General features: G+C 38.1%; 1 protein-coding gene across 1 annotated transcript; it reads right to left on the reverse strand.

Moving 5' to 3' along the window:
* Positions 1-1,171: 1,171 nt before the first annotated feature.
* On the reverse strand, positions 1,172-16,695 carry LOC104604450 (clathrin interactor EPSIN 1-like). The gene is made up of 12 exons (XM_010268784.3): positions 16,540-16,695; positions 16,372-16,420; positions 16,218-16,269; positions 15,079-15,158; positions 14,884-14,962; positions 14,665-14,748; positions 14,413-14,558; positions 14,047-14,304; positions 12,900-13,033; positions 11,503-11,699; positions 8,598-8,985; positions 1,172-1,907 (listed from the first exon to the last, which is right to left on the reverse strand). The coding sequence occupies exons 2-12, from the start codon at positions 16,410-16,412 to the stop codon at positions 1,690-1,692; spliced, it is 1,677 nt and encodes a 558-aa protein (XP_010267086.1). The 5' UTR covers positions 16,413-16,420; positions 16,540-16,695; the 3' UTR covers positions 1,172-1,689.
* Positions 16,696-25,111: the final 8,416 nt, after the last annotated feature.

The following is a 25,111-nucleotide window of genomic DNA, read 5'->3' on the forward strand; positions in this document are numbered from 1 at the left end:
GATATCGTTTTTGGGACTTTGTTGATGGTTATAGAAGAAGGTGATGATAATGCTGAGGTTGGTCACGGTTTATTTTATATGGTTGTCTTGTCTGGCATTCTCTTTCAAGGATGACAAAAGGGGGCTTGATCGGATCAAGAGGTTTATATGGTTGCCTTGCCTGTCTCTCGCTAGAGTCGTTTGATAAAATCTCTGTTGCCAAAGACCCGGATCTCTCGCTTGGCTTTATTGCTGTATTATCTCTACACGATCTCTTTTGTTTTCCTTTCAACTTGACAACAAACATGACGTGCATAATCAAAATCTTCAGGGATACATTGTGCTTAATCTTCACCTTGGGAGGTTTGACTTCGTACTTAGTTCTCCGTGTATGAGAGAGAGAGAGAGAGAGGGAGGCATTACAGCACTTGAAACAAATTTCGGGTCCATCTTAATTTTTCATTGCTGAGAGGGTTCGTGTAATTCATTTGTTGGATTTCCATTTCCGAGGGTGGATCAAAAGAGAGAACATGGATGGATCGATGTAGTAAGAAATGATTTGATGGTTCATAATTTAACAATGGATGTAGCACTGGACAAAACAAAATGGTGGGAACAGGACAATATTTGTGCATTTCAGCTTTGAACAGTTTGCAAATTCATTGGCTCAACCTATTCAAATTTCAAAGATAGACATCTTTTCTGTTGGACTGGACCCAAAAGTATGTGTAGCATTCCCATCTTTGTCATGGAACACGACACCATCATTGCGATGGATCTGCAAGATCTTTGGAACCAAAATCTGAACTGACCTCCATTGCCATGTAGTCCACATGTTTTGTTTTGTTTTGTAGGGCATTTATCAGAATCAGAATGGTCTATTTGCCCACCTGTTTGGTTTAAATAGGACTAGGAATAGGAATAGGAATCAAAATCGAAATGGCCTGGAATGGATTCTCATTCCCAAGGGAGGGGAATGAGAGTAGGTATATCACTCGAATAGTCATATTTTTTTCCATCCATAAACATTGATTGTTGGTAATTATAGAATTTTAATAGGCTTAAAACTATGCCTTTTTTCTCCTGCTAAGATCACATGGATTAACAGTAATCCATTAGGGGATAAAGCATGATTCTGTCAAACTGATTATTACCAATGAACAAATTCAAGAATAATCAAACAGCATAGATATGCAAAAGAATCACTCTTTCATTAAGAATCTCCAAGGAACACAAACACTCTAGTTTCTAAGCTGACAACTTCATAATCCTGAACCAATGCGAACTCTTTCATTTGCGAGCAGGGAGAATACTTCTAACTCGTTAATTATCACTCGCCAGCTCCTAGTAGTAAACATTTCCCTGCTTGCTCTTGCTGAAATTTTCTTGGCCAGATTTCGATGGATTTGCTTGACCCAGCTGTATAGAACTTCCAATTGGGGTAAGACAGAACTGCTACAACCACAATCTAACAATGGAAAGATCCTCCGTATTGATTAAGTCACATATCTTTAAAGGAATTATATTCTGGAATGCCTACAGACATAATGAAAAAAGGCCTGGCTAATGCCATCATAGAGTTAACAACATGCAATTATCAAACCAAATATTGTTAATGCATAGAATAGATGAAGCACACCAAGACACCCATTCTTCAACTTCTGCTGTGAAAGGGTTGAAGAATATCAAAAGAGGAAAACAGAAAAATCATCATTTGAAGCTACCAAACTGTTGTTGTTGTCTGAGGGACGAAAATGAGTCATTTTCAGCCATTCCAGTTGAAGGGGTAAATCCAGATCTACCAAGACCTGACCCTACCCCCATGGCTTTTCCCATGAAAGCTGAAGTTGGTGGTCCCTTTTCCTTCTCGTCAGACCCATCACTGAGGCCTCCTACAATTCCAACATCCACTAGAGATACTTTCTTGGCTGCATATTGGAATGGAAACCCAAGGGAACCAAGGAAACAGAAATCAAGTCAATATGAGAACAAGTTTTCTCCTAATTCCAGTACCATAATAAAAATTTCAAAGATCTTTGGAATTGGTTCTGCATTGAAGATTGGTTGGGGTGAAAGAAACAAATTTCTATTATTTTTTGGATGCGACTTATTCAAAGAGAAAGTTAATTACAGTAAAACATAGGAAGAAGTAGACTTGTTCAAGCAATCAAACCAACATTATGATACCCTAATAATTCCTTGCACCCTTGAATTAGCTGCTAAATTTTCATATGATATAATCAATTACCATTTCATGAATGAAAATTTCAGGATTTCATTGTGCATCTCCATTCTCCATCATTTTCTATGTGATGGTAAACATATAATGTTCTTGCAGCACTGCAACCACAAGAGCAACCAAAGGCCCTAACTTTCAAATACGTAGCATATGCACATCCTCACTAAATCCCAAAAACAAACTTCCACATAGAACAAGCACCCACAACTCTATCAATAACTGAGCTCTGTTCCCAACTCTGGAATGAGTCCAAGGGAGTATTTGGTTACATCCAATTTGAGGTAGAGAATCAACAAGAAAGAGTTATGCAGTACTATATCAAACACATGTAGCTCCTTCGATGATAATAGATGATTGATTTTCTTCTGTCACCAGGAATGATATGTTTTGATCCATCAGCAAGAATGTCTTGCTACAGATGGTTCACTTTCCTGCATGTCCCTAATCTTACTACCAAATTGCTTTTGATTGATACCTATCACTAAACCTTTGAACTGTAGTTAGCCATTCTTTCCTACTTACCGTGTTTAAGGATTGAAATTAGTGGTTCATAATTCCTTGAGAGCAGCCGAGCTTAGCTAACACCTCACCAGTCTAGTAGTAATTGTGGTAGCAATAAAGACCAATTAATATGTTGTCATTCATATAGGAGATTTGTCTTTTCCGTATTTAAGAAGATTATTTCCTTAACTTTTTGGTTCAGATCCTATGAATATCTGGTGTGAAATTTGTGGGTATGCAAAACACTGCCATATTCTGCATGAGACTGGTGAAATCTTGGGTTATAAAGATTTAATAGTGGAAGGAGATTCCAAGACAATGGTGTGCTGGTTAAAAAAGAACAATAATGGTTTCTAGGTTTTCATATACATAATGAAGGAAATAAGACAGCTGGAGCAATTAAGATATAATTTGGCAGATGGACTTGCAAAGGAAGGACCATTATAGGGGTTCTAGGCACTCAGTATTTTTTAACAATATAATAAAATCATTTGCAGTTACAAAAAAAAAAGCACCATCATATTCCTTATCTTTTGAGTTCTTGTTGAGCTATCAGTTTTGGGTCTCTTTTGTTTTTATTATATTGCTTATGGGGCTTAGTTGTGATGGGCTTACTAGACCAATATTGGAAGAGTTGAGAAGGAGGAAAATCCAGGCCAAAACAAACTTTGACAAGGTGACTGTGAAAGAAGAAATTAAATGGAGACAAAGAGCCAAGGTAACCTGGGTAAGGCTAGGTGATAGAAACTCTCATTTCTTTCACAAAATGGCAAATGCCTGAGTGAGAGTTTCTTCAATCAATAAACTGGAATGGGAGGATAGAGTAGGGGAATCAGTTGCTGAAATCAAATCAGTAGCTACCTCTTTCTATAAGAATCTCTATAAGGAAACCTGGGGCAAGAGACCTTTTCCTTCATAGCTAGCCTTCAAGCAATTAAGTTCAGATCAGAATCAGTTTCTTGAGAGACCTTTTTCAGAAGAAGAAATCAAGTCAGCAATCTGGAGTTTGGATGGGGACAAATCTCCTGGGCCGGATGGTTTGTCTAACTTATTTTATATCAAATGTTGGAATTTTATTAAGTCTGATTTGTTAAAGGTGTTCCAGGACTTCCATAGAAATGCATCCTTGCATAGAAGTCTTAACACTACCTTTATCTCTTTGATCCCAAAAGTAGAAGGGGCTATAAATATTAGGGATTTTAGGCCCATCAGCCTTTTAAATAGCTTCTACAAGATTCTAGCAAAGTTGCTGGCAGTTAGAATGAAACAGGTGCTAAGTAGTGTAATTTCTACCAATCAGTTTTCCTTTGTTCCGGGGAAACAAATGCTTGATTCAGTCCTGATTGCAAATGAGCTTATTGATTCAAGATTAAGGGAGCGATCTCCGGGCCTGGTTGTAAAGCTGGATATAGAAAAAGCATATGACTATGTAAACTGGAGGTGTCTGGATCAAGTGCTTGAGAAAATGAACTTTGGTCAGAAATGGAGGAATTGACTCAAGGTATGTGTTTCCTCTCCCAATTTCTCATTGTTGATCAATGGCCAATCTGTGGGGTTTTTTGAAAGTTCGAGGGGTCTTAGACAGGGGGACCCCCTTTCCCCTTTGCTCTTTTTTGTATATCAGAGCTCCTGTCCCAATTTTCCCTTAAGGCAGCAGCCAATGGTTTGTGGGATGGTTTTGCTATTGCTCCGGATGTGGAAAAAGTCGATTTATTGTAGTTTGTTGATAATACTCTCTGTTTCCTTGATGTCTCTTCTGATCAGTTGGAATTATTACTCAGTATACTTTGCTGGTTCGAATTAGTCTCAGATCTTAAAGTAAATCTTCATAAAAGCAAGATCATCCCAGTGGGTCCCGTTCTGGAATCCTATGCAAGACTGATGGCTTGCCAGGTGGGCTATCTTCCGGGTAAGTACCTAGGCCTTCCATTAGGTGCCAAGTGTTATTCTTCTGCTTTATGGGATCCAGTCATTGAGAGAGTTGGAAAAAAATTGGCCTCTTGGAAGGCAAAATATTTGTCTATAGGAGGGAGAGTGACCCTTATCAAGAGTACACTTGCCAACCTCCCTACCTACTTCATGTCCCTGTTTCCTATGCCATCTAAAATTGCAAAGAAACTTGAGAGGTTGCAAATAGATTTTCTTTGGAGAGGATGGGAAGAAAAGAAGAAAATGCATCTTGTGAATTGGGATCAAGTATGTCTTCCAAAGGCAGAGGGAGGTTTAGGCCTAAGAAGGTTGAAGGTGGTAAATTCGGCTTTGTTGAGTAAATGGTATTGGAGGTTTGCTGCAGAAAGATCCTCTTGGTGGAGGTCCTTAATTGCCTCAAAATTTGGGGTGGATTGGGGAAATTGGAAGTCTCAGGATCCGTACCCAACATGGGGTTGTTCGGTTTGGAAAGGGATTCTTAAATTTCTTCCTGTGATGCATGAAAGTGTAAGTTTTAAGGTGGGAAATGGGGGCAGACTGAAATTTTGGAAAGACCCCTGGTGTTTGGACAGACCTTTAGCTGAGGCATTTCCCATTCTTTTCCAATGTGCGGTTAACCAAGAAATATCAGTGGCGGAGTCCTATGTGGTTTCTAACAACACAGTGACTTGGAATCCTCAGTTTAGAAGAGATTTGTTCGATTGGGAAATTGATGGAGTGATGCAACTACTGCAAATATTACAGGAGCAGCCGATAGACATCTCTGGTGAAGATGAATGGAGCTGGTCCTGGAGTAGGGATGGCTGTTTCTCAGTCAAATCCCTTACTGTTAAGCTTAGCAATACAGGGGTTACTGAGTTCCCCTGCCAGCAAGTGTGGAAGTCGTGTGCTCCCTCGAAGTCTATTTTCCTTGTGTGAACAATGGTGCTGAACAAATGTCTCTCAAGACTCAACCTGGATAGAAGGGGTTTTCAGCTCCCTTCTCTGGTGTGTGGTTTATTGCCTGAGTCCACAGACCATCTGTGTATCCATTGTCCTATCTCTTTGAGAGTCTGGTACCATTTTATAGGAGCTGTTGGTCTTTGTTGGGTCATGCCAAATTCAGTAAAAGATCTTCTGCTTTGCTGGAAATCTCAAGGTCTGAAGAAAAAAGGAAAGCTAATTTGGAGAACTGTTCCTGCGGTTGTGATGTGGGTAATTTGGTCAAAGAGGAACAGAAGAGTCTTCAGCAACAAATCAAAGAGCACGGAAGAGATTGTGCAGCAGGTGGTCAGCAAGCTGATTTCTTGGGTGTCTGTAGCCCCTGATTTTAAAAATTTGAATGTTCCTGAGTTATTTAGATCTGTATCCATTTGGGATCTGTAACATGTCCTGTGTTCTGAGTAGCCACATGTGGTTAGCTCTCCTGTTGTAATGAGTCCTTTCTGAATTAATAAATTTCTTACTTTACCTTTCAAAAAAAATGTAATAAAATTGAAATTGATTAGGGGGCTTGAAGATCAGTTATATTTTTATAATCTCCTGAACCCTATTTTCTTCTTCCTACTTGCTACTGTTCGGAGTTTCTCACATCTTTTCTGCCATTAAACCTTAGTTAAATATCAATATTTTCAAGTTTGTTTTACTTCTTGGAATCAAAGTAAGGTCCCCCCCCCAGTTTTCTCTTCTTGATTGCATACTCTTTGATCAATAGTGTGTATGAAAAGATATAATGTTGATCATCCCTGTTAGCTGCCACCTAGTTGGAAAGAGGTTTTGGAGACCGTAGGCTAGTGTTTGGAAGCCCAGGAAGGTCCCTGAAGTTTTCTGCCCAAAGCCTAGCTGATTAGAGAAAGAAGACCTTGGTTAAGGGTCAAGGAGGTTGTTTCATGCTGGGAATTAGAGCTTCATAGGTTCTATTTGAAGACTCAATGAGGTCAGCAAACACTGGGAAAGGTTCTGGAGAGCCTGGTAGGAGTTTCTGCAAGTTCTCACTTTTCTCCCAGGTTGTAAAGTTTGTGAAACCCTAGTTTTCTACACTTTGTTGAATGAAGGCCAGTGGTTCTGGGTTTGTTACACCCTATTTCTGTTTACCATTCTAATTGAAAGATTGGATCAATGGAGCAATCTGGAGCTCATCTAAAGCAGTTTATAGAGTCTCAGGTTGGTCCAGCAAGGTGTGTATATAACTTCTTCAATGTTGTGACTACTGCACGACTAGATGGTACAGATTATCTTGAATGGTCTTAGTCTGTACACATCTATGTCTGTAGCAGAGGAAAGATTTTTTTTTTTTTTTTGAGAAGTAAAATATCAATTCATTAAAAAAGTCAAAGTACAACCAGAGGCTGTACAAAGGAGGTAGAAGCAACATTCAAACCACTATCCCATTGGGAGATACAAACAGACTTTCAAAATCAAAAAGAGAACTATAGAAAAAACTGTCAACTTTGACAGGCAGTACAACGAAACTTATGAAGATTGATCCTACACGTGGAGAAGTGGATGCAGGAGAATTACATTGTGATTGGATGACTTGTGAATTCCATGCGACCACATATCAGTAAACATTATCCATAGATGGGTTCTACTAAAGAGGTGTGGGATAGTGTATCAAAAACCTACTCTCAAGAGACTAATGTGGCTAGAGCCTATAAGTTGAGGAGTGAAGTTAATGATCTTCAACAGGGGGAACATCCATTGGCTCTATATTACTCTATGTTGAAATCTCTATGGCAGGAGATTAATTTATTGGAGACAGTTGTCTAGGAGAGTAAAAATATGTAGAGACATACAGAAAGCATGTTGAGACAAACAGAGTGTTTTGAGTTCTTAACTAGACTAAACCTGGAATATGATATTACTTGACAGAATATACTTGCAAAGGATAAGGTTACATTATCTCAAGCCTACTCTATGGTCAGTAGTGAGGAGAGCAAGAGGCAAGTATATCTTCAGAATGCTACTATAGATCATTATGCTCATGCTAGGGTAAAAGGGAAGTTAGGACAGGAAGGAAGTAACTTGTGATTACCGTAAGAAACCCAAGCACACCAGGAAAACATACTATGCTAGAAATTTACCCCCCCTCCTCTTCCTGCTCCCACTGTCTTTCTTTCCCCTCAACCCCCTTATGTCGTCTCTCCCTCACAGCCTCCTGTAGAGGCTTCTACTGTTTTGTCAACATTTGACATCCAAAAGATGTGGGTCTATCAGCGGCATCAATGGCATAGGCATGAACAAGTTGTCCCCACTTCATCACAACCTCTTCCACCCCCATTTGTTGATGAAACAATAGATCCAATACCTTCATCAATCATCAGCATCATTACTAACATTTCCCGATTTTGACTTTCCCATTGCTGTAAGAAAAGTTAAACGCAAGTATACTGCTCGTTGTATCTCTAAACACCTTTCTCATAGCCTTTTGTCACTCTCATATTATTCCTTCTTAGCCTTTATCTCTACTCAGTCCATCTCAAAGTCTTATTCCTCCTTAGCCTTTATATCTACTCAGTCCATCTCAAAGTCTGTATCAAAAGCTTTATCTAAACCAAAATGGAGGGATGCTATCATATTGCTATGAGGATTGAGATGGAAGCTTTATCTGATGGAGGTTCTGATGCAACAAACATGGGCCAGGCGGCAAGTTATGGGGGCCCAGACCAGTATACTGGCCGTGTGTCCTCAAACCGCAGATTTAGCCTTAGACAAATAGAGGAATGGGTGTCCAAGTTTCATTTATGGTAATCGATAGTTGAATTAAGATATAAATAGGGCTGATAAAAAAACATTAAGAGATAAATAGGGCTCCAATGCTCCATGTCTTTCAAAAAAAATGTTTTTCAAGCCCACAACTGTATTTTTCAACATCCTCCATCTAACAATATGGAAAAAAGAAATGCATAGAATGGCAGTTTAAAATTTTAGTTATTTGATCAGAACCAAAATAGAGAGAACAAAAACTTACGAGCAGAAATATTCAGGTCAATCAGTCCACGACTCAATGAATCTGCCCAAATTCCAGATTTGACCTGAAAAGTATCCTTCTTGGGTACAGGTTTGGATTCTTCTGGTGGCTTTTGGGTCAGATTGTCAAGTTTTCCATCATTGGCGGGATTTACTGTTGATCCAGTAGATTCTTGGCCAGTATGAGAAGTAAATGCACCAAAGAGATCAGATCCATCAAAATTGTTAAGGGGCATTGCAGCAAATGGATCAATAGAGTTGGAATTCATTGGTTCCGGTTCGGGAGTTTTGCTTTCTGTTTGTGGGGCTGGACTAGGAGCAGCAAAAAAGTCTATTGTTGAAGGAAATGAAGAGAAAGAAGTCTGAGAAGCAAACAGATCAACACTGGCCTGCATGAACGGTAAGGTGGAAAGCTGTTACACTTGCAAAAATCTTAAACCTTGCATCTTGCAGTTGAAACAATAATCAACAATCAGAAAATAACAACTAACCAATAAGTTTTATCAGGCAGATTAAATTTTGTTAGGCTATCAAAATGACCAAGAAAATATCATTAAAACTGGTTGAATCATCAAAGCCCATCCGGTTTTCAATGGTTCTACTGGGCTTTGATGCTTCTACCATTTTTTTTTCAGAAATTTGAAGCCCAGGATTCTAAAAAACTGGAATGGTCTCTGGTTCCTGAGTCTAACGGTCCAACCGTCCGGTCCAGTCTGGGTCTTAAAACATTGCTTGAACCCATGACCTCTTATTTACATGTATTGCTTAATTACCATTAATCCATTTCTTTATTTGTGTTAAACAGTTAAATAAGGACTATTTGTTGTATATATTACTTCATTACACATATTTTAGAGAAAATGTGAATTAAGAGGCTTGAACCCTGGTCATTTGCTTTAAAAATTAAGGAATTTTCCATCCATCCACCATGTTTAAGAATGATAAAATTTGTAAAAAATATTATATATAGTATTTATATGACCCATAGCATATATACATATATGCCACGTCATCACTGTTCGACCTCCTATTTGACCCTGGTTGAATATTTGATCCGTGCACCTCTCCCTTTTCCGGTTCTATGCCCGGTCCAGTTCTCTGAACATTGAGGAAAACATCTATCCTAGCTGGTCAAGGATTTTCTGATCGAACTTCTGTCAAATTGAAGCTATACAATTTCTTGGATAGGAGGTGTAGGTGTGGCTCTAGGAGGCAGGTCACTTGGTGATGATTACAAAATCTTGGGCTTATAAAAAATGATTACAAAATCTTGAGAGCAGGCTTTTGCACAATGCGGCATAGGAAATCCCTTTGAATTCCAGTTTGGCCATTTACAAATAAAAATCTTGTTTCTAAGGGGAGATATAACATATAATGGGTGAAAACAAAGTAGAAGATTCACTTACCTCATTTAACTAACATTTTTTATCTTAAAATGATCAGGACATAGTCTACTAATTTAGTTACTCTTTCCCTAAACAGATAACATACCTTTTATTTTTTATTGAAATTTATAAAGTTCAAAAAGATCAAATGAACATTTAATTATGTTGATTAACAGCCACAAGCATTATGGAATACCAATCTCTTTTTGCCAACAACCAAATTACTAAAGTACACCCATCATTTTAAGTCTTGAATGAAATATCACTACAGCGGATATGGCTTTAAATAGAACGGATTGACAAAACAGGACTAATATGACCAACTCCATATAGTTGGGATAAGGCATGGATGATGATGATGATGAATGAAATATTACTACAATTTTGAATTTAATAAGAACACAAGGTAGTGTTCTTAATGATAACTCAATTCACTCCCCCTCCCTCTTCAGTTTGGCCTCTAGGCAACACAAGGCAGCGGAGAACATAGAAATAATATATTCCTCAGCATTTTGCATTTTTTATGACCCAAACACACCATGAAATTCAAAAAAGTACTGGTGTGGGACTGGCTAGGGAATTTTATCAAATAGGTAGTCTGGTATGCATGAACTGCTATAGAAAGTAAGAAAACCAGATATAAAAAAGGTTTACAAGATAGGGTTCAGAATGAGGGTGCATAAAAATTTGAGGAATTATGGAAGATAATTTATAGTTGAGGGTTCAAGGGATGGGTTTAGAAGAAGAAATCAAGGTAAATTTCCATATTATTAAACCTCCACAGAAACAAAACTTTTGAAGATCTAAAGAAATAAGAGTGAAAGTTAAAGGGGGTGACTATATTAGGTAGGAATCTCATCACCAGAAATGAAAATTTCTGGATGTTGGGATTCCTAGGAGAGATTTCTCTGTCTAAGGAAAAACAAGAAACTAAGATCATATATGAAAAAAAAAATCAAAACTTATTATAGGACAAGGAGTAAACAAGAAGATCTCTGCCACCCATATTATTATGAAACTTGAAGCCTAACTAAACAATGACCAACAAGTCACTTGTAATGACCAGGATCCATCCCCAATAAACTAAAATAACAAAAAGATCTCCACCACCCATAAATTAAAGAAAACAAAGATCTAACAAAAGCGAGATTGCCACACCATGACCCTGCCTTAACTTACCAAAGAAATGAAAAGGGACTATGTATGATCCTTATCAAGTACTATAACATTTTGTTTATTCTTAAAAGAGATGAAGATCAAAACAATTTAGCATGTTCTTAGCCTTCTTTTTCTTAGTGTACTGGGTTTGATAATACTAAACTGCATACCTTGAAAAGAGGTTTAAAACATGTAGATGAACATTACTGGATAATAGTTATAAAAAAATCATCATCATCCATGCCTTATCCCAACTATATGGGGAGATAAAAAATATAAAACAAAATATTTAGGTTGAATTCCAAACCTAATGCGCGTCTCATAAACAAGACAGAGATGTTGGGACAACAGAGAAATTCCGACCTGTTTTTGAGGGACCACCCCTGCTTCTACATGAGGTGATGTAGACACGAAAGTTGCATCTGCAAACAGATCAACATCTTCTGTGTTACTGCTATTAACAGTACTTGCTTCTGTTGGAATAGGAGTTGGTGCATCTGTGAGGTCAATTAAACTGTCACCAAACAAATCCACCTGCTTAACACTTGCAGCAGCTGACCCTGTCACATGAAACAATGATATCTGAAGAAATGAACATTGGAGTCATAACTATGATAAACCTTCTTGACATAAAGTACTCTAAAATGTTACAAAAGATGCCAAATTAAATCATTACTTTATAATATTCAGATGCCTCAGTAAGTGTGAAAAAGAACCTGATATGCCAAAATAACATTTACATACGTAATAATCATCTATGCAGGCATGCATGTATAAATACATACAGACATGACATTGAAAATGCCCTTCCCTGCAGCATAAAAAAAAATGAAATGGATTTATCACTTATTTGGCCAAAACACTTGATCATAAAGACCTTTTTATGGAAGGGGATTCAAGAGTAGTGAGAGTTGTTTAATAATAATAAAATTAATCCTTGTGTCATACAGAAAGAGAAATACAACATCTGACTGGGAAGCTAAGACTTACATTCAAGTGGACACTAAGATCAGTAAATAACTTAGAAAATGCACTAGCTAAAATAGAAGGAAGGGAAAGTTTAGGGAGTCATGTAAACTAAATGATTGTAATTTGTGTTTAGGTACCTGATACTAGACTAAAATTCTAAGTGGGGCCCTTGGAATTATAGGCATACAGAATGAGAAATAGAGCATCTGACTAGGAAGCTGAGACTTGCATTCAAGTGGACAGTAAGATCAGAAAATAGCTTTCCAAATGTACTAGCTAGGCAAGGGATAAATAGAAGGAAAGGCAATTTTTGGGAAGTCTGCAAAATGAACAATTGTTATTTGGGTTTAGGTAGCTGATGCTAGACTAAAGTTCTAAGGGGGTTCTTGGCACATCTTGTACTATAGCTGATTCTTTTTCTAAATTAATAAAGATTACCATTACCAATCAAAAAGTTAATCTGGCAGTGCCTTTATGATTTCGGTAGTAATGGAATAATTGACTAACAGACCTACAAGGACATCTAAACAGTTTCCACATATGTGATATATATCAACTGCAAATAATATCAATGAAGTAGCGCATTTTAAGTCCTTTGGCTTGCTATGAAAACATCCTAAAGCTTTTCATGCTTAGACAGGCATTTGGTGTGTTAATATTGGATATGATAAATACATATATGCAAAACAATATCAATGTTGATCCAAAAGTTAAAGAAAATAATAATTGGATAATTCTGAACACCAGTCAAATACTTGGGCAGTTCTGGACACCACTAAAAAAATGCTTACCAGTGGTAGAGGTCCCCCGGGGATCAAAATCATCAAAATCATCATCGGTATTACTCAAAGGTGCATTTAAGCTTTCGGAGTGGAGAGCATCATAACCCGAGCTTGGAGTACTGGACGATGAAGCAACTCTGTCCCTAGTACATAATCAACAGGCCAGAATCAGAAAAAGGATAGCTGCTGGCATAGAAACTTATACAAAATAACCTTTCATTAACCCTTGCATACAGTATATGAAAATACACTTTCCTAATATCACAACATGGTAAGAGAAACACCAAGTGAATAACCCATCAACCTAACAAAAGATGGCGTCTGGCGCTGGTAGAACTTAGAAGTCATCTGCAATTCTGGCTTTTACAAACTAACCAGTAATGGAAGACTAATAACATCTATTTGTAAGCAAGGGACCTCAAGGGAACATTTATTTTGGGCTGCTTTGTAATTTTAGTTCTGGTTAATTCTGGTCAAATCTGCTTTGGTTTGATGTAATATTTGTTAGAAGAGGTAACAACTCGTGCCTCCTCTTGGATCTACTGTATTGCCTCATATTTCTGTTTTAATAAATTATATTCATTCATCAAAAAAAAAAGACTAATAACATCTTAAACTGTAATATAGAAAAGTTATAATGCAAAGTAACCCATCCACCCTCCCTTCCCCTATTCATAGACACAGTGTTCAGGCATGATGTAATACACAAAATTCTAAACATTCTGTTGCAGAATTGTCAAAATAAAATTATCCACTGAAAAAAAAAGAGAACCATTTTTTTTATCTTGGATAGTCATAGTTCCAATGAGTGCAGGAACAAGCTAACATTCCAGGTCCAATCTACAAACAATATAAATAGGAAAGTAGCTATATTCTCTTTGGTGAATGACAAGTAACAAGTAATCAAAAAATAAAAAAGAGTAGAAAATGCTTTGCATTGCCTCAGAGATGGAATCCATAACCAATAGATGTTCTAGAGATCTCCCAAACTAAATGAAAAAAAAAAATGATGCCATTCACAACTGCAAAAATATGCAAGCTTTTCCGTTTTCCATGACTGAGAAATTTGCACTATTTAAAAGCAAGGTGAATAATATACAAAATGTGTTGGGATAATTTTAACTTGTTCATGCAATGTAACTGCACATGCACAGACCTGCCATAATTTGTAGATCCCTTCCTAAAGTTGTTCCCATCGTCCTCTGTAGTGGTGCCTCTATGTGGCTTATCACGACTATCATTGTCAAACTCTTCTTCTCCAAGCCGACCTCTGTCTTTATAACTGTCCTTGAACATTTCCCCTTCTTTTCTGCCACTTAGGCCTCCATACCGGTCATTATACTGGAAACTGCTGCTACTATATGAGGTTGCACTTGATTTATATGTCATTCCAGATGATGAAAGCCCAATGTACCTAAAGACGATGGCAACATCATTTTTCATACTGACTCCAAGCTCAAGAAAAGAGCACATACAAGTTCAACCAAAAGAAATAATACCAATAGGAAAAGCATCAACTTACTTATCACGATTTGCAGCAGCTTTATTTCTAACTTCTTGTATTTTATCCTTGTTATTCAACAGGACCACAATACTTTCAGCCTTCTTTCTTACATTAATTCCCATATCCTTGCCATTAGGCTCAACATATTCAAAACCTGACAGAGACTTTAAAAAAAAAGTAAAATAGCAGAATTATTAGAACATTTATGGGAAACTGGTTATCAATTATAAGTGGAATATGTAAGAATTACAAATATAAAAGACCCCATACTGAGATTTGAAAGGTATGCTCAATTATGTCATCAACAGCACGCTCAGATCCATGAGACACCAAATACTCTATAACTGCCAATGCCTGATTAAGGGAGATGCCATCAGCAATGCAAGATAGATAAAGTAAGGACATTGGGAAAAATGAAATAGAAATTCAAAATTGTGTCATATGATCAAGTTGAAAATGAAAATCATGTATATTAAATATAAGTGTTACCTTGTAGACATGACGCCAATTTCGACCAGTATCAGTTAACCTTGTCCACAACACATTCATAACCATTTGGCATTCAGTGCTGCATGATGACAAAATTGTTTATATACAAGGTAAAATCTTCCATTTCAAGGAACAGCCAGAGGTAAAGACAGATTTAGCAAATGAATACGACCAAGAGAGATTATTTTGACTTACAATTTTTTGGTGGCATGTGCTATCTCTGCCAGGTCAGATCCATGAGGACCCCAAGGCTCATTGCTTGTTGCATCTAGAACCTGTCATGGATAACATAAAGATGCCATACCAGAAATAGAAGTGATGTACAAAAATGAGAAAGGAAAACAGTACACCTATACCAGTCCAGTGAGCATATTTCACAGTAATGAATTATGAATCATATCTCAGAATTTGAAAACAAAAAGAAAAGGTCCTCAGAAGATAGCCTTTTATGTATTAATATTTCTATTAATTGAACCATGATTTTTGCTCCTCTTTCCAATTTTTTTATTGATTAATAAAGTGATTTGTTACTTAAGTGTAAACCTCCTATCCATATTCACTATGGAAGTTTAACCTTTTCACAAACTTGAGTGAAGCAAGCTCAATGAAGGAAATATCATGCACATTGAATCTCGCTGAATGTATGGGCCAACTTAGATGCACGGAACTAGATAATATTAATATCCATGACATACATTGACCTCCAAGTTCCAACCAACATGATATGTAACACATACAGGCACCATGTTACAATATCCACATAACCTAATCAGTGCTTTAAAAACAAGAAACCGCAACCAAAGTATAAGGGGCTAGAGCCTGGGGCACAAGGTAGGCGGGGGGGGGGGGGTTCCTAAATAAGTGAAGTGCCACTTCTGGAGGAAAAAAAAAATCAAAAGAAGGTTTTAATGTACAAGAACCGGCAAATCTAAATTCTGGAAGAACATCCACCTGGCAAACGTGCCGGGGGGGGTCATTGAGCTAAGAAGATTCCATGCTATCAACTGCACCCATCCCCTTCTGAGTAGTAAAAGAATATTTACGTATTTAACAAACAAGTCACAAAGCGTCCACAAAATGCTGGTATAATCACTTAAAGGAAGGAAAAAGAATAAACTCTTCAAGGTAGTAGTTTAAAAAGTTCCAAGGAAAAGCAGTAAGATAACCCTTCCACTGAGTAAGCTAGACATTCAATTACCACAGATCTTTTCCACAGCTTAAATTTATAATCGATATCAACTTTTTTTCCGCAGGGATAGTTAAACCTTAAAAGCAAGAAAACTCCCTCGGGCATAAACAATTAACCAGAACTCAATTAGGTGATAGATTCTTACCTTCTGTTCGATCTCAGGAACTTTTAGGACTTTCATGTTCACCTCCCTCTTTCTGCAGAGATCGAAACAAAAAAAAAGGATTATTGTTTTTTCTATTTATATTCAATCAACAGATCAGCTCTAAGAGAAACACAGAAATGTTTCAGGGGCTCACATTTCCCGGACGGTTTGATCTAGGACCTTCATGAAATCCATGGCTGAATCTGCAAAAGAAAAAAAAATGCTGAAAAATGTGAAATTTACTCGTCCTATAGGAGAAATCGCCTAGATCTGATTGGTTTCAATGGAGAAATTGGTAAACTTGATTAAAAAAGAGCAGTACCTTCAACTCCACTAGTAGATCCAGGGGAAGGAAACTGGTAATATTTCAGTTATTGTGAATTGCAGGGAGAGACGTAGAATAGATGGCTTCGGAATTTAAGAGTTCATAGTCGACACTCGAGTGCTTCAGCCTTCAGTAATCTCCTTTACGCGCGTAAGTTAAGTAAATCAAGATATTAAGTTATTGGTTTCACCAAAAAAAAAAAAAAAAGATATTAAGTAATTAAGTTATTAACCACCGGGAAAAATGAAGAAAAGTGATATTTACCGTTGACACCCTGTATTTTATGCTTCATTTGTATGGATACGATTTGGGCGGACCTGGTCCGATACTAGACCGATTCGGCCTGAAATTTTAAACTTGTCCTCATTCGTTTTGCGTTGCCTGGATAAATGCATTTTTTCGGGCAATGGGGAGCATTGCCCCGGGAACTTACAAATACAGTGTTTGTTTGCATTAGGGCTGTTCATAAGAAGGCCCAATCTGACCAAACCGACCAACCCGGACTGACCCAACCCGAACTGAATCGACTTAGTTCCTAGTTCAAACATGAAGTTCCAAAGCCCATTAGGCCACCTAGTTTTTGAATGGTTGTAAGAAACTTTGGATTAGTGAATAGTGATTAATGAACAACTTTTGTGATTAACTTTTCATTTAAATTTTATCATAGGAGATGGCTGAAATGATGTTCAATTTATGACTATTTTTTAAATTAGCAAGATTTTATCACAGGGATGAACTTAGAACCGAAACCGACCCAACCCGACTCAAACTGACCAGATCGGTTTTGCTTAACACTAGATCGGTTTCGGTTTCTATGTCAGGTAACCCAACCAAGTCGGATCGGTTGGAAAAATCGCAGTAAACCGACCCAACCCAACCCGTGAACAGCCCTAGTTTGGATGAATAGTTACCCAAATAAGGCAGGATAAGAGGATAAAGATAAACAATTTGTTCACCCTCTATGGAAATATTGGTTTTTCGAATAACTAATACTCTCCAGAAAAATTATTTTTCATGGTCCCATTATAGCGGTGATCAAACATGGGATTCTTCCATTCCATGAGACCCATTGATGTACCCGCCCATTACTGCAAAATCATGATTTTCAAAACCGGATCTGATTGGGCAATCGGATTAGAAAAATCGGGAATCAGTCACCTGATCAGTTTCATTTTACTTCAAAATCGCTTTTTGGGCAAAAAATCGTTGATTTCATTAGTAAACCATTGACCTGGGCAGTCGAACCATCGAAACATCAACCTGAACAACGGTTTTGGTTTTTTTTTTGTTTCTTTATTTTTTACTTTTTTTAATATTTTTTGTCATAATGGATTGTTTGTTTGGATCGGACGATCAGACCATTCAACTTAAGAACCAAACCCATAAATGGTTCCTGATGAGGGCGGATTTAGCCCTCCAATGACATTATGACACCTGGCACCTCATGCCAACTAAGTGCAGCCCCTTGACAACTCGCCACAGGCAGCTCGCCATAGATAGCTCGCTACAGGCAGCTCGCCAGCTCATCAAGGTAGCTCACCACCAGGCAGCTCATCAAGGTAACTCACCACCAGGTAGTTCATAAAGGTAGCTCACCTCCAAGCAGCTCATCAAGGTAGTTCACCACCAGGCAGTTCGCCACCAGGTAGTTCACCACTAGGCAGCTCGGCACCAGGCAGTTCGCCACTAGGTAGCTCGCCACCAGGGAGCTCCACTTCAGCCTCCGAGTCACAGGCCACTTGGGAGTAGACGAGGTACTCAGCCAAAAAATTGACACATCACGAAAAAATGATACGTGACCAGAAACCGTTACATCATTTGGCGTCGTCTGCGGGAACACGCTACAAAAAGCTAAAATCTCATCCTACAAAAGCTAATTTCTTATCTTACAAAAAGCTAAGTCCTCTTCTCCTAAAAAGTTAAGTCCTCACCTTTTTAGAAACTGAAGCTCTCACTTTATAGTTTCCATTTTTTATGAACTCAAAGACTATGCAGGGAGCTAACAGACCAAGTAGCTCTAAGGCGCCCACCTAGTGGCCTGCGCGCAGCCTGGCACGTGCTCTGACATGGCGTGACCTGGCACGGGCGCCGACCTAGTGGCCTGGCCCAGGCGCGAAATGACGATCTGATAAAGGACTTCCTCACCCCCAAAAGACCAAAGGCCAAGCTAACAATTGACCTCGGCACTACTGCATAAGACCCATTCGCCTCTTTGGCATGGGCAAAGTTCAAGAGTGGACTACGAGTCGCTCCCCGAAGCCTAAGGGCCACACTGCTGCTTAAGACCTAGTCGCCTCTACGGAATGGGCAACACTGCTGCATAAGACCCAGTCGCCTCTTCGGCATGGGAAACATCTAGGAGAGTGGACTACAAGTCTCTCCCAAAGCCTAAGGGCTAAAGTATCGAATTGGCAGAGACCTCGGCGCCTCACGGGCAACTCGCTTCCAAGCAGCTCCCAGAGCCTAAGAAACTGAATCAGTGCCTACGAGCTCATCAAATTACGGGCCAAAAGGATAAATCTACTCCCTTCGCCGAGTTACTTTCAACTCGGGAGTGGGGGGCAAATGATGAGGGCGGATTTGGCCCTCCAATGACATTATGACGCATGGCACCTCATGCCAACTAAGTGTAGCCCCTTGACAGCTAAACAGCTTGAGCTTGCCATAGGCAGCCCGCCACAGGGCAGCTCGCCACTAGGCATCTTACCACAGGCAGCTCGCTACAGGCAGCTCATCAAGGTAGCTCACCACCAGGTAGCTCGCTACAGGCAGCTCATCAAGGTAGCTCACCACCAGGCAGGTCATCAAGGTAGCTCACCTCCAGGCAGCTCATCAAGGTAGCTCACCACCAGGCAGCTCATCAAGGTAGCTCACCACCAGGCAGCTCGGCACCAGGCAGTTCGCCACTAGGTAGATCGCTACCAGGCAGCTCGCTACCAGGGAGCTCCACTTCAGCCTCTGAGTCACATGCCACTTGGGAGCAGACGAGCTGATGAGGTACTCAACCAAATAATTGGCACATCACGAAAAAATGATACGTGACCAAAAACCGTTACATCAGTTCCCTATCCAGTCCGATTTAATAAACCTTGTGCAAAGCAAATGACGCATTGATGGTTGATGAGCTTGGATTCTTAGTCCTTGGGCTGAGAAGTTTGGGTCTAACTTCAATTTTTCTCTTTTTTTGATGGATGGGGTGTATAGGGTAGAGAGGGGAGAGCTTGAAAAACTTTAGCTGTTGGAGGCCAATAGCCTCTGTTGATGAAAATATTTTTGAAAATGACAGAATAGTAATTGCTTCCTATATCTTTGTAACTATAAACATAGACATGGACGTGAATTGATAAATATATCAAAATTGAAAATGCTCTCAACAACATAGACTATTGGCTCCAACAGCCAAAGTTAAGTCGGAGAGATTGGTGGGTCTCTACCTCAACCCTTAGGTGGAGCACACTGATCTTGACCCACACCAAACCCAGGAAGAACTTCACTGTTGGGAACGTTCTTGCGCATCACATTTTACCATGGGTGTGGGTAAAAGAGTAATTGTATTAAAATATTTTTTAATTGAAAAGATAAATAGGGGACGGGATAGCAGCCAAAGTTTTCTCACCAAACTCGACCCTACTGATACTTAGAGATATTTAAGTTGTGTTTGGTTTGATGAAAAAAGTAGGGAAAGGAAAGGAAAAATAGAAAACCTTTACAAACCTTGTACAGGTTTCCCTACCTTTTCCTTCTTTTCTTTACCTTTTCTTTCAAACCAAACATAGCCTAATGTCAAGCTCAAGCATGATAAGAATGTAGAAGAGTTGTGGTAAAGATGACATTGAGAACATGTTATGCTCAATGAGAGAGGGCCCATCTTGGTTCACTTGCTTTTTATGCAGATGATTGCCTTGTCTTCACCAGAGACAAAGTTTAGCCTCTAATAATGTGGCAAATATCTTTTGGGTTCTGATTTCTCATGCGTACAATTAAGGGATTGTACCACTCTATCTTTACTTCTAGTTTTGTGCTACTATTAAAAGAATGATTGAGCCAGGAATATATTTTGATTAAAATGCCCCTGTAGTTTTAATTTAATCACTTTTTAATTGTAATGGCAGAAAATATAATTTGAATTATCAAGTTTTACCGCGTTCAAATTTTTTTTACTAAGTTTTATATTATATTTAAGGTATTAACTCCCATTCTATTCTATCGATGTATATTTTTCTCATCACTAGATTTCATTAAATAGATCTATATCTAATACTTTCAATAATATAAAACCCACATTTTTTAATTGACCTATAAATCAAATTATTTGCCTGACTATGTGGCAAGTAACAAACTTAATCATTTGGGTCAAATATAAGTCAATCCATAATGGCATAATATAAATAATAAAAACTAAAAAGATAAAATCACAAAAAGACACTTAAATTTTATAGAAAACATTTGGATACATCTATGCTATTATATATTCAAAAATAAAATAAGTGTAGTAAATAAGGATTTTTTCATACATGTTAGAATATAAAAAAATGTACAAAAATTTTGAAACATTATTATTATATGAAAATGTGTATGCATAGATCTATGAAAATGTGTCAAGATCAAATTGGGCTGGATTGTCCAAACCACAACCCAAAGTAAAACACGTTCTCTCTCTCTCGGTAAAAGATGACATATATTAAACATGGAAGACCAACAAAGATACAAAGATAAATAATCAAGGTCTATTATATTTGAGTCTCGGCTGACCAAGTTCTGATTCCACAAAGGGGACTTCAGAATGAAAGAGCTAGAATATGATGGACTTTTTTTTCTAGCTCATGAGCTACACAATTACGGGTTTTGTTTACAAACTTAAAAGATATAGATAGTTTTTTTTGACAAACTCCAAAATATCTCAACATAAAAACATAGCTTCACTAGCTAGAGAAGTGTTCTCACTTTGAAGAGCCTTTATGAGATTCATATTATCACTTTCCATTATAGCTAGATTGTCTTCAAAAGGAGTTCACATTGGCGCCTCACAACACATCTCAACCGTGTTATGGAAATATCTCCCAATAACAGATACGAGAGATGTTCTCAATGCACGCTGAAATGTGCATGTGGGGTTCCACTAGGGCATGCCCTATGATCTCCTTTAAAAGCTCTAGACATTTCAAAATAGCCACCACTTCAGCTTGAGTAGGAGAATAGTAGGGGTGGATTCAAGTCGAGCCGAGCCGAATAGCTGTTATTGGGAAATATTCGATCTTGGCTCACTAGGCAGTACGAAGCTCGAGCTAGAATATTGAGTTCAAGCTCGACTCAAGTCAAAAGCTCGTAAGCTCAAGCTCGACTTGAGAAAAATGTTTTATAAAAATAAAAATTAAGAATTATTATAATTAGTTATTATTATATATATTATTTTCTATAATTTTATTATTATTATTATTATTACTACTCTTCTTCTTCTTCTTCTTCTTCTTCTTCTTCTTCTTCTTCTTCTTCTTCTTACTCATGATCCTCACAAGGCGAGCTTTATTAGGATCAAGTTCGACTCGATTAATAAATGAGCCTATAAATTGGGCTTGAGCTCGGCTCAAAGCTCGATTGAAACCGAGCCGAGCTCGAATAACTCGTGAAGTGCTTGGCTCGTAACCACCCAAAAATAAACCGAAGCATGCCGAAAAATAATTGCTATAGCACTTCCTTGGTGACCTCGAGCTTTAACACTGAAACTAGCTTAGCCACATCCGAAAGTATCCCATCCGCATTAATCTTTATCCAGCCAAGTAAGGGAGGATGTCAAAAAGAGAGTGACGAAAAGCCTGTTCATTCACTTTAGAAGAAGGTTGCAAGCCTTGTTGGGAAATCATGCATGGTCCTCTCCTTCATCTTCTTGGAAGCAAGACAAACAATCACACCAAGATTTGGGTCAATACTTTTAAAAACAAACATGTTTCTATCTTTTCAGATTATAATCAAATTAAACAAGCTAAGTAATAAAGGACTTCTTCTCTTCTATTTCCAAGATTATTACAGGAATCAAACCAAAAGCACAACTAAACACTAAAGTTGTTATAATCAAGGTTTTAAAAATTGACCCGGAAATGGAATCGTTCTCAGGTCAGCGGTTCGACCATCTGAGTCAAACGGTTCGAACGGTTTGAATATTTTAATAGTGATATGTCATCTTACCCATTAGATTGGGATATTATGGTAAGATGCATATAAATATAAGAGAAAATAAAGATGGAATGAGAGGTATTTGAGAAGTTGTCCGCTGAAAGAGTTTAGAATAAGAAGAAGAAGAAGAAGGAAGGAAGGAAGGAAGGAGGAGGAGGAGGAGGAGGAGGGCTTGAAGGCTGCAGTGCCAACAACTTACAGTGGCGATGATGGTGAAAAACTGGAATCAATTTGAGATTTCTCAGTCTTAGATCTCTCTCTCTCTCTCTCTCTCGCAAATCTGTCATCTAGAGTCAACTTCTCTCTTAGATCTCTAAATGTGAGATCTCTCTCATTGTTTCACACATCTCTCTCAGTAGATCTCAGATCTGAGAGATCTTCTTCCCTTTTCATTTTGTTGTGACAAGTTAATAAACCACAAACTGTTCAGGTCAACGGTTCACTGACTAATTCAACGGGTTTTGACCAGAGACCGGGTTTGGGGTAAAACGAAACCGATCACCTAAACAATTTCCAGTCCAAACGGTCTGACCATCTGAATCAACAATGATTAGAAAACATTGGTTACAATCAGAAAGGCTCGACATTTTGTAATTGAGCTGGCTACCAAACCAGGAAGCCTTAGCATATATGACGGTAATGCAACTTGGGTTGGGCTAACAGTTTAACACTAACCAAGTTGCAGTTTTTATCTCTTTATATATAATTGTCAAACTAAGGCTAGTAATGCTTGACAAGGCTTCATTTGGGTTTAACTTGTAGGGGTGAGTGTGCCTTCATGCTTTATATATATATATATATATATATATATATATATATAAATATATTGATATGCACGTGTGCAAGAATTTTTTTAGGGATGCACGTTGCATACATGATATATAGTATTTGGATTTAATTAAGTTTTCTGACTCATGTTATAAGCAAGCATTTGCTTTATATAGTATAGGTGTATGTACTTATATGCATGTATATATGTATGTATGTATGTATGAATAATTTTAAGTTTTAACGGCAAAAGTTTTCTAACATATCTTAAATATGATAATCCTAAACACTATAACTTTGCATCAGGAAGTTTAGTTGATGTTGGAGGGCTAAGATCTTTTCTCCATTGATTCTCATGCTAAAAGCCAAGGTTCAAAAAATCGACATGTATCGTTCGATACATATTGTATTGGGAGCACCTCGATACGCTCCTACAGAGAGTGTATCGGGGTTCTGACTGGTTCAGGGGGCGGAAGAACCTTAAATCACCCCTCTGAACCGGTTTAAAAAAAAACTAAAAAAAAAAGTATCGGTACTGCCTGATACGCCCCTACCGGTGTATTGGGCGTATCAATATTTAGAACCTTGCTAAAAACTCTATTTTTGAGAAGAGGGGCCGAAGCAGGAATCTCAGCTTTGATTGCTAAGTGAGATTCGAAAAAGCTAGTGCGACTTTAGCTCATCACATTGCCGCTCATTCCACTAATCATTCCACTAAGGACGACCATTGGAAAGTGAGTGCGACTTTAGCTCATCCTTGACCCAAGAGGTCATTATATTATAAATTGCTGCTTGTTTCATTTTCTCTACATACCCTAAAAGAAAATATTATTCTTTATCAGAATTGAAATCCTTTAAAATCAGAATTAGAATGGTCTATTCCTATAATTTGTTTGTTTCAGACATAAATTAGAATTAAAATTGAAATCAGCTAGAATGTGGTTTCATTCCCAAGGGAAAAGGAAAGAATAATCATTCTCTTAGATAGAAAAATGCTATTCCCAAGGGAAAATGAGAATTGAATTGTGATTCCACCCAACCAAATAGTTAGAATCTGAATGGCTCAATTCCAAACCCTATTCTTTTGAACCAGATGGGACCTAATAACTTTTTGAGAGTGCAAATTGGTCCAAATTAGCTTGGACTTCCCTAACCCATCCTTCGTCCAAGGTCTTCAACCCTAATCCAACCTGACCATGATTTTGGGTTAAATCACTAAATAATTTGAAACTTTGCCTATCAAAAAATTTACAAACACTATTAAGTTCATGGAGCACACATGTTATATATATACGAAAATGATAGTAAGACATCATACTATATTAACATTTGTAGCATTTTACCCAGGGGTGCTCTAACCCAAAAGATAAATAAAAAAAAATAAGGGTGCAATCTGGGTCGGGTTGGGTTGTCCAAACCCTAACCCGCCCATAGAGCCCTAATATAGTTTAGATTTAGTTTTATCGTTCATACACTTTATGATTACAAGCTGTTTTTCCATCACCGCCAACCTGGGTCGGGTCGGGTTGAGAAAGGCATCGATCCTGATCCGACCGGAGTCTGTATCAAGTTGGTCCAACTGTTCAATCCAGTGTTTCTGACGTAGACGACATACGAATAATGACGACTT

Source organism: Nelumbo nucifera, chromosome 6 (assembly GCF_055504915.1).
Source record: "Nelumbo nucifera cultivar China Antique chromosome 6, China Antique-T2T, whole genome shotgun sequence".
Lineage (NCBI taxonomy): Eukaryota > Viridiplantae > Streptophyta > Magnoliopsida > Proteales > Nelumbonaceae > Nelumbo > Nelumbo nucifera.

Excerpts from the sequence above, each read along its gene's own strand:
- LOC104604450 (XM_010268784.3), bottom strand. The coding sequence starts at position 16,412 with ATGGATTTCATGAAGGTCCTAGATCAAACCGTCCGGGAAAT. Across the intron at positions 14,963-15,078 it reads GCACATGCCACCAAAAAATT|CACTGAATGCCAAATGGTTA; the intron begins GTAAGTCAAAAT and ends GTCATCATGCAG. Across the intron at positions 8,986-11,502 it reads GGGTGGTCCCTCAAAAACAG|GCCAGTGTTGATCTGTTTGC; the intron begins GTCGGAATTTCT and ends CCGTTCATGCAG.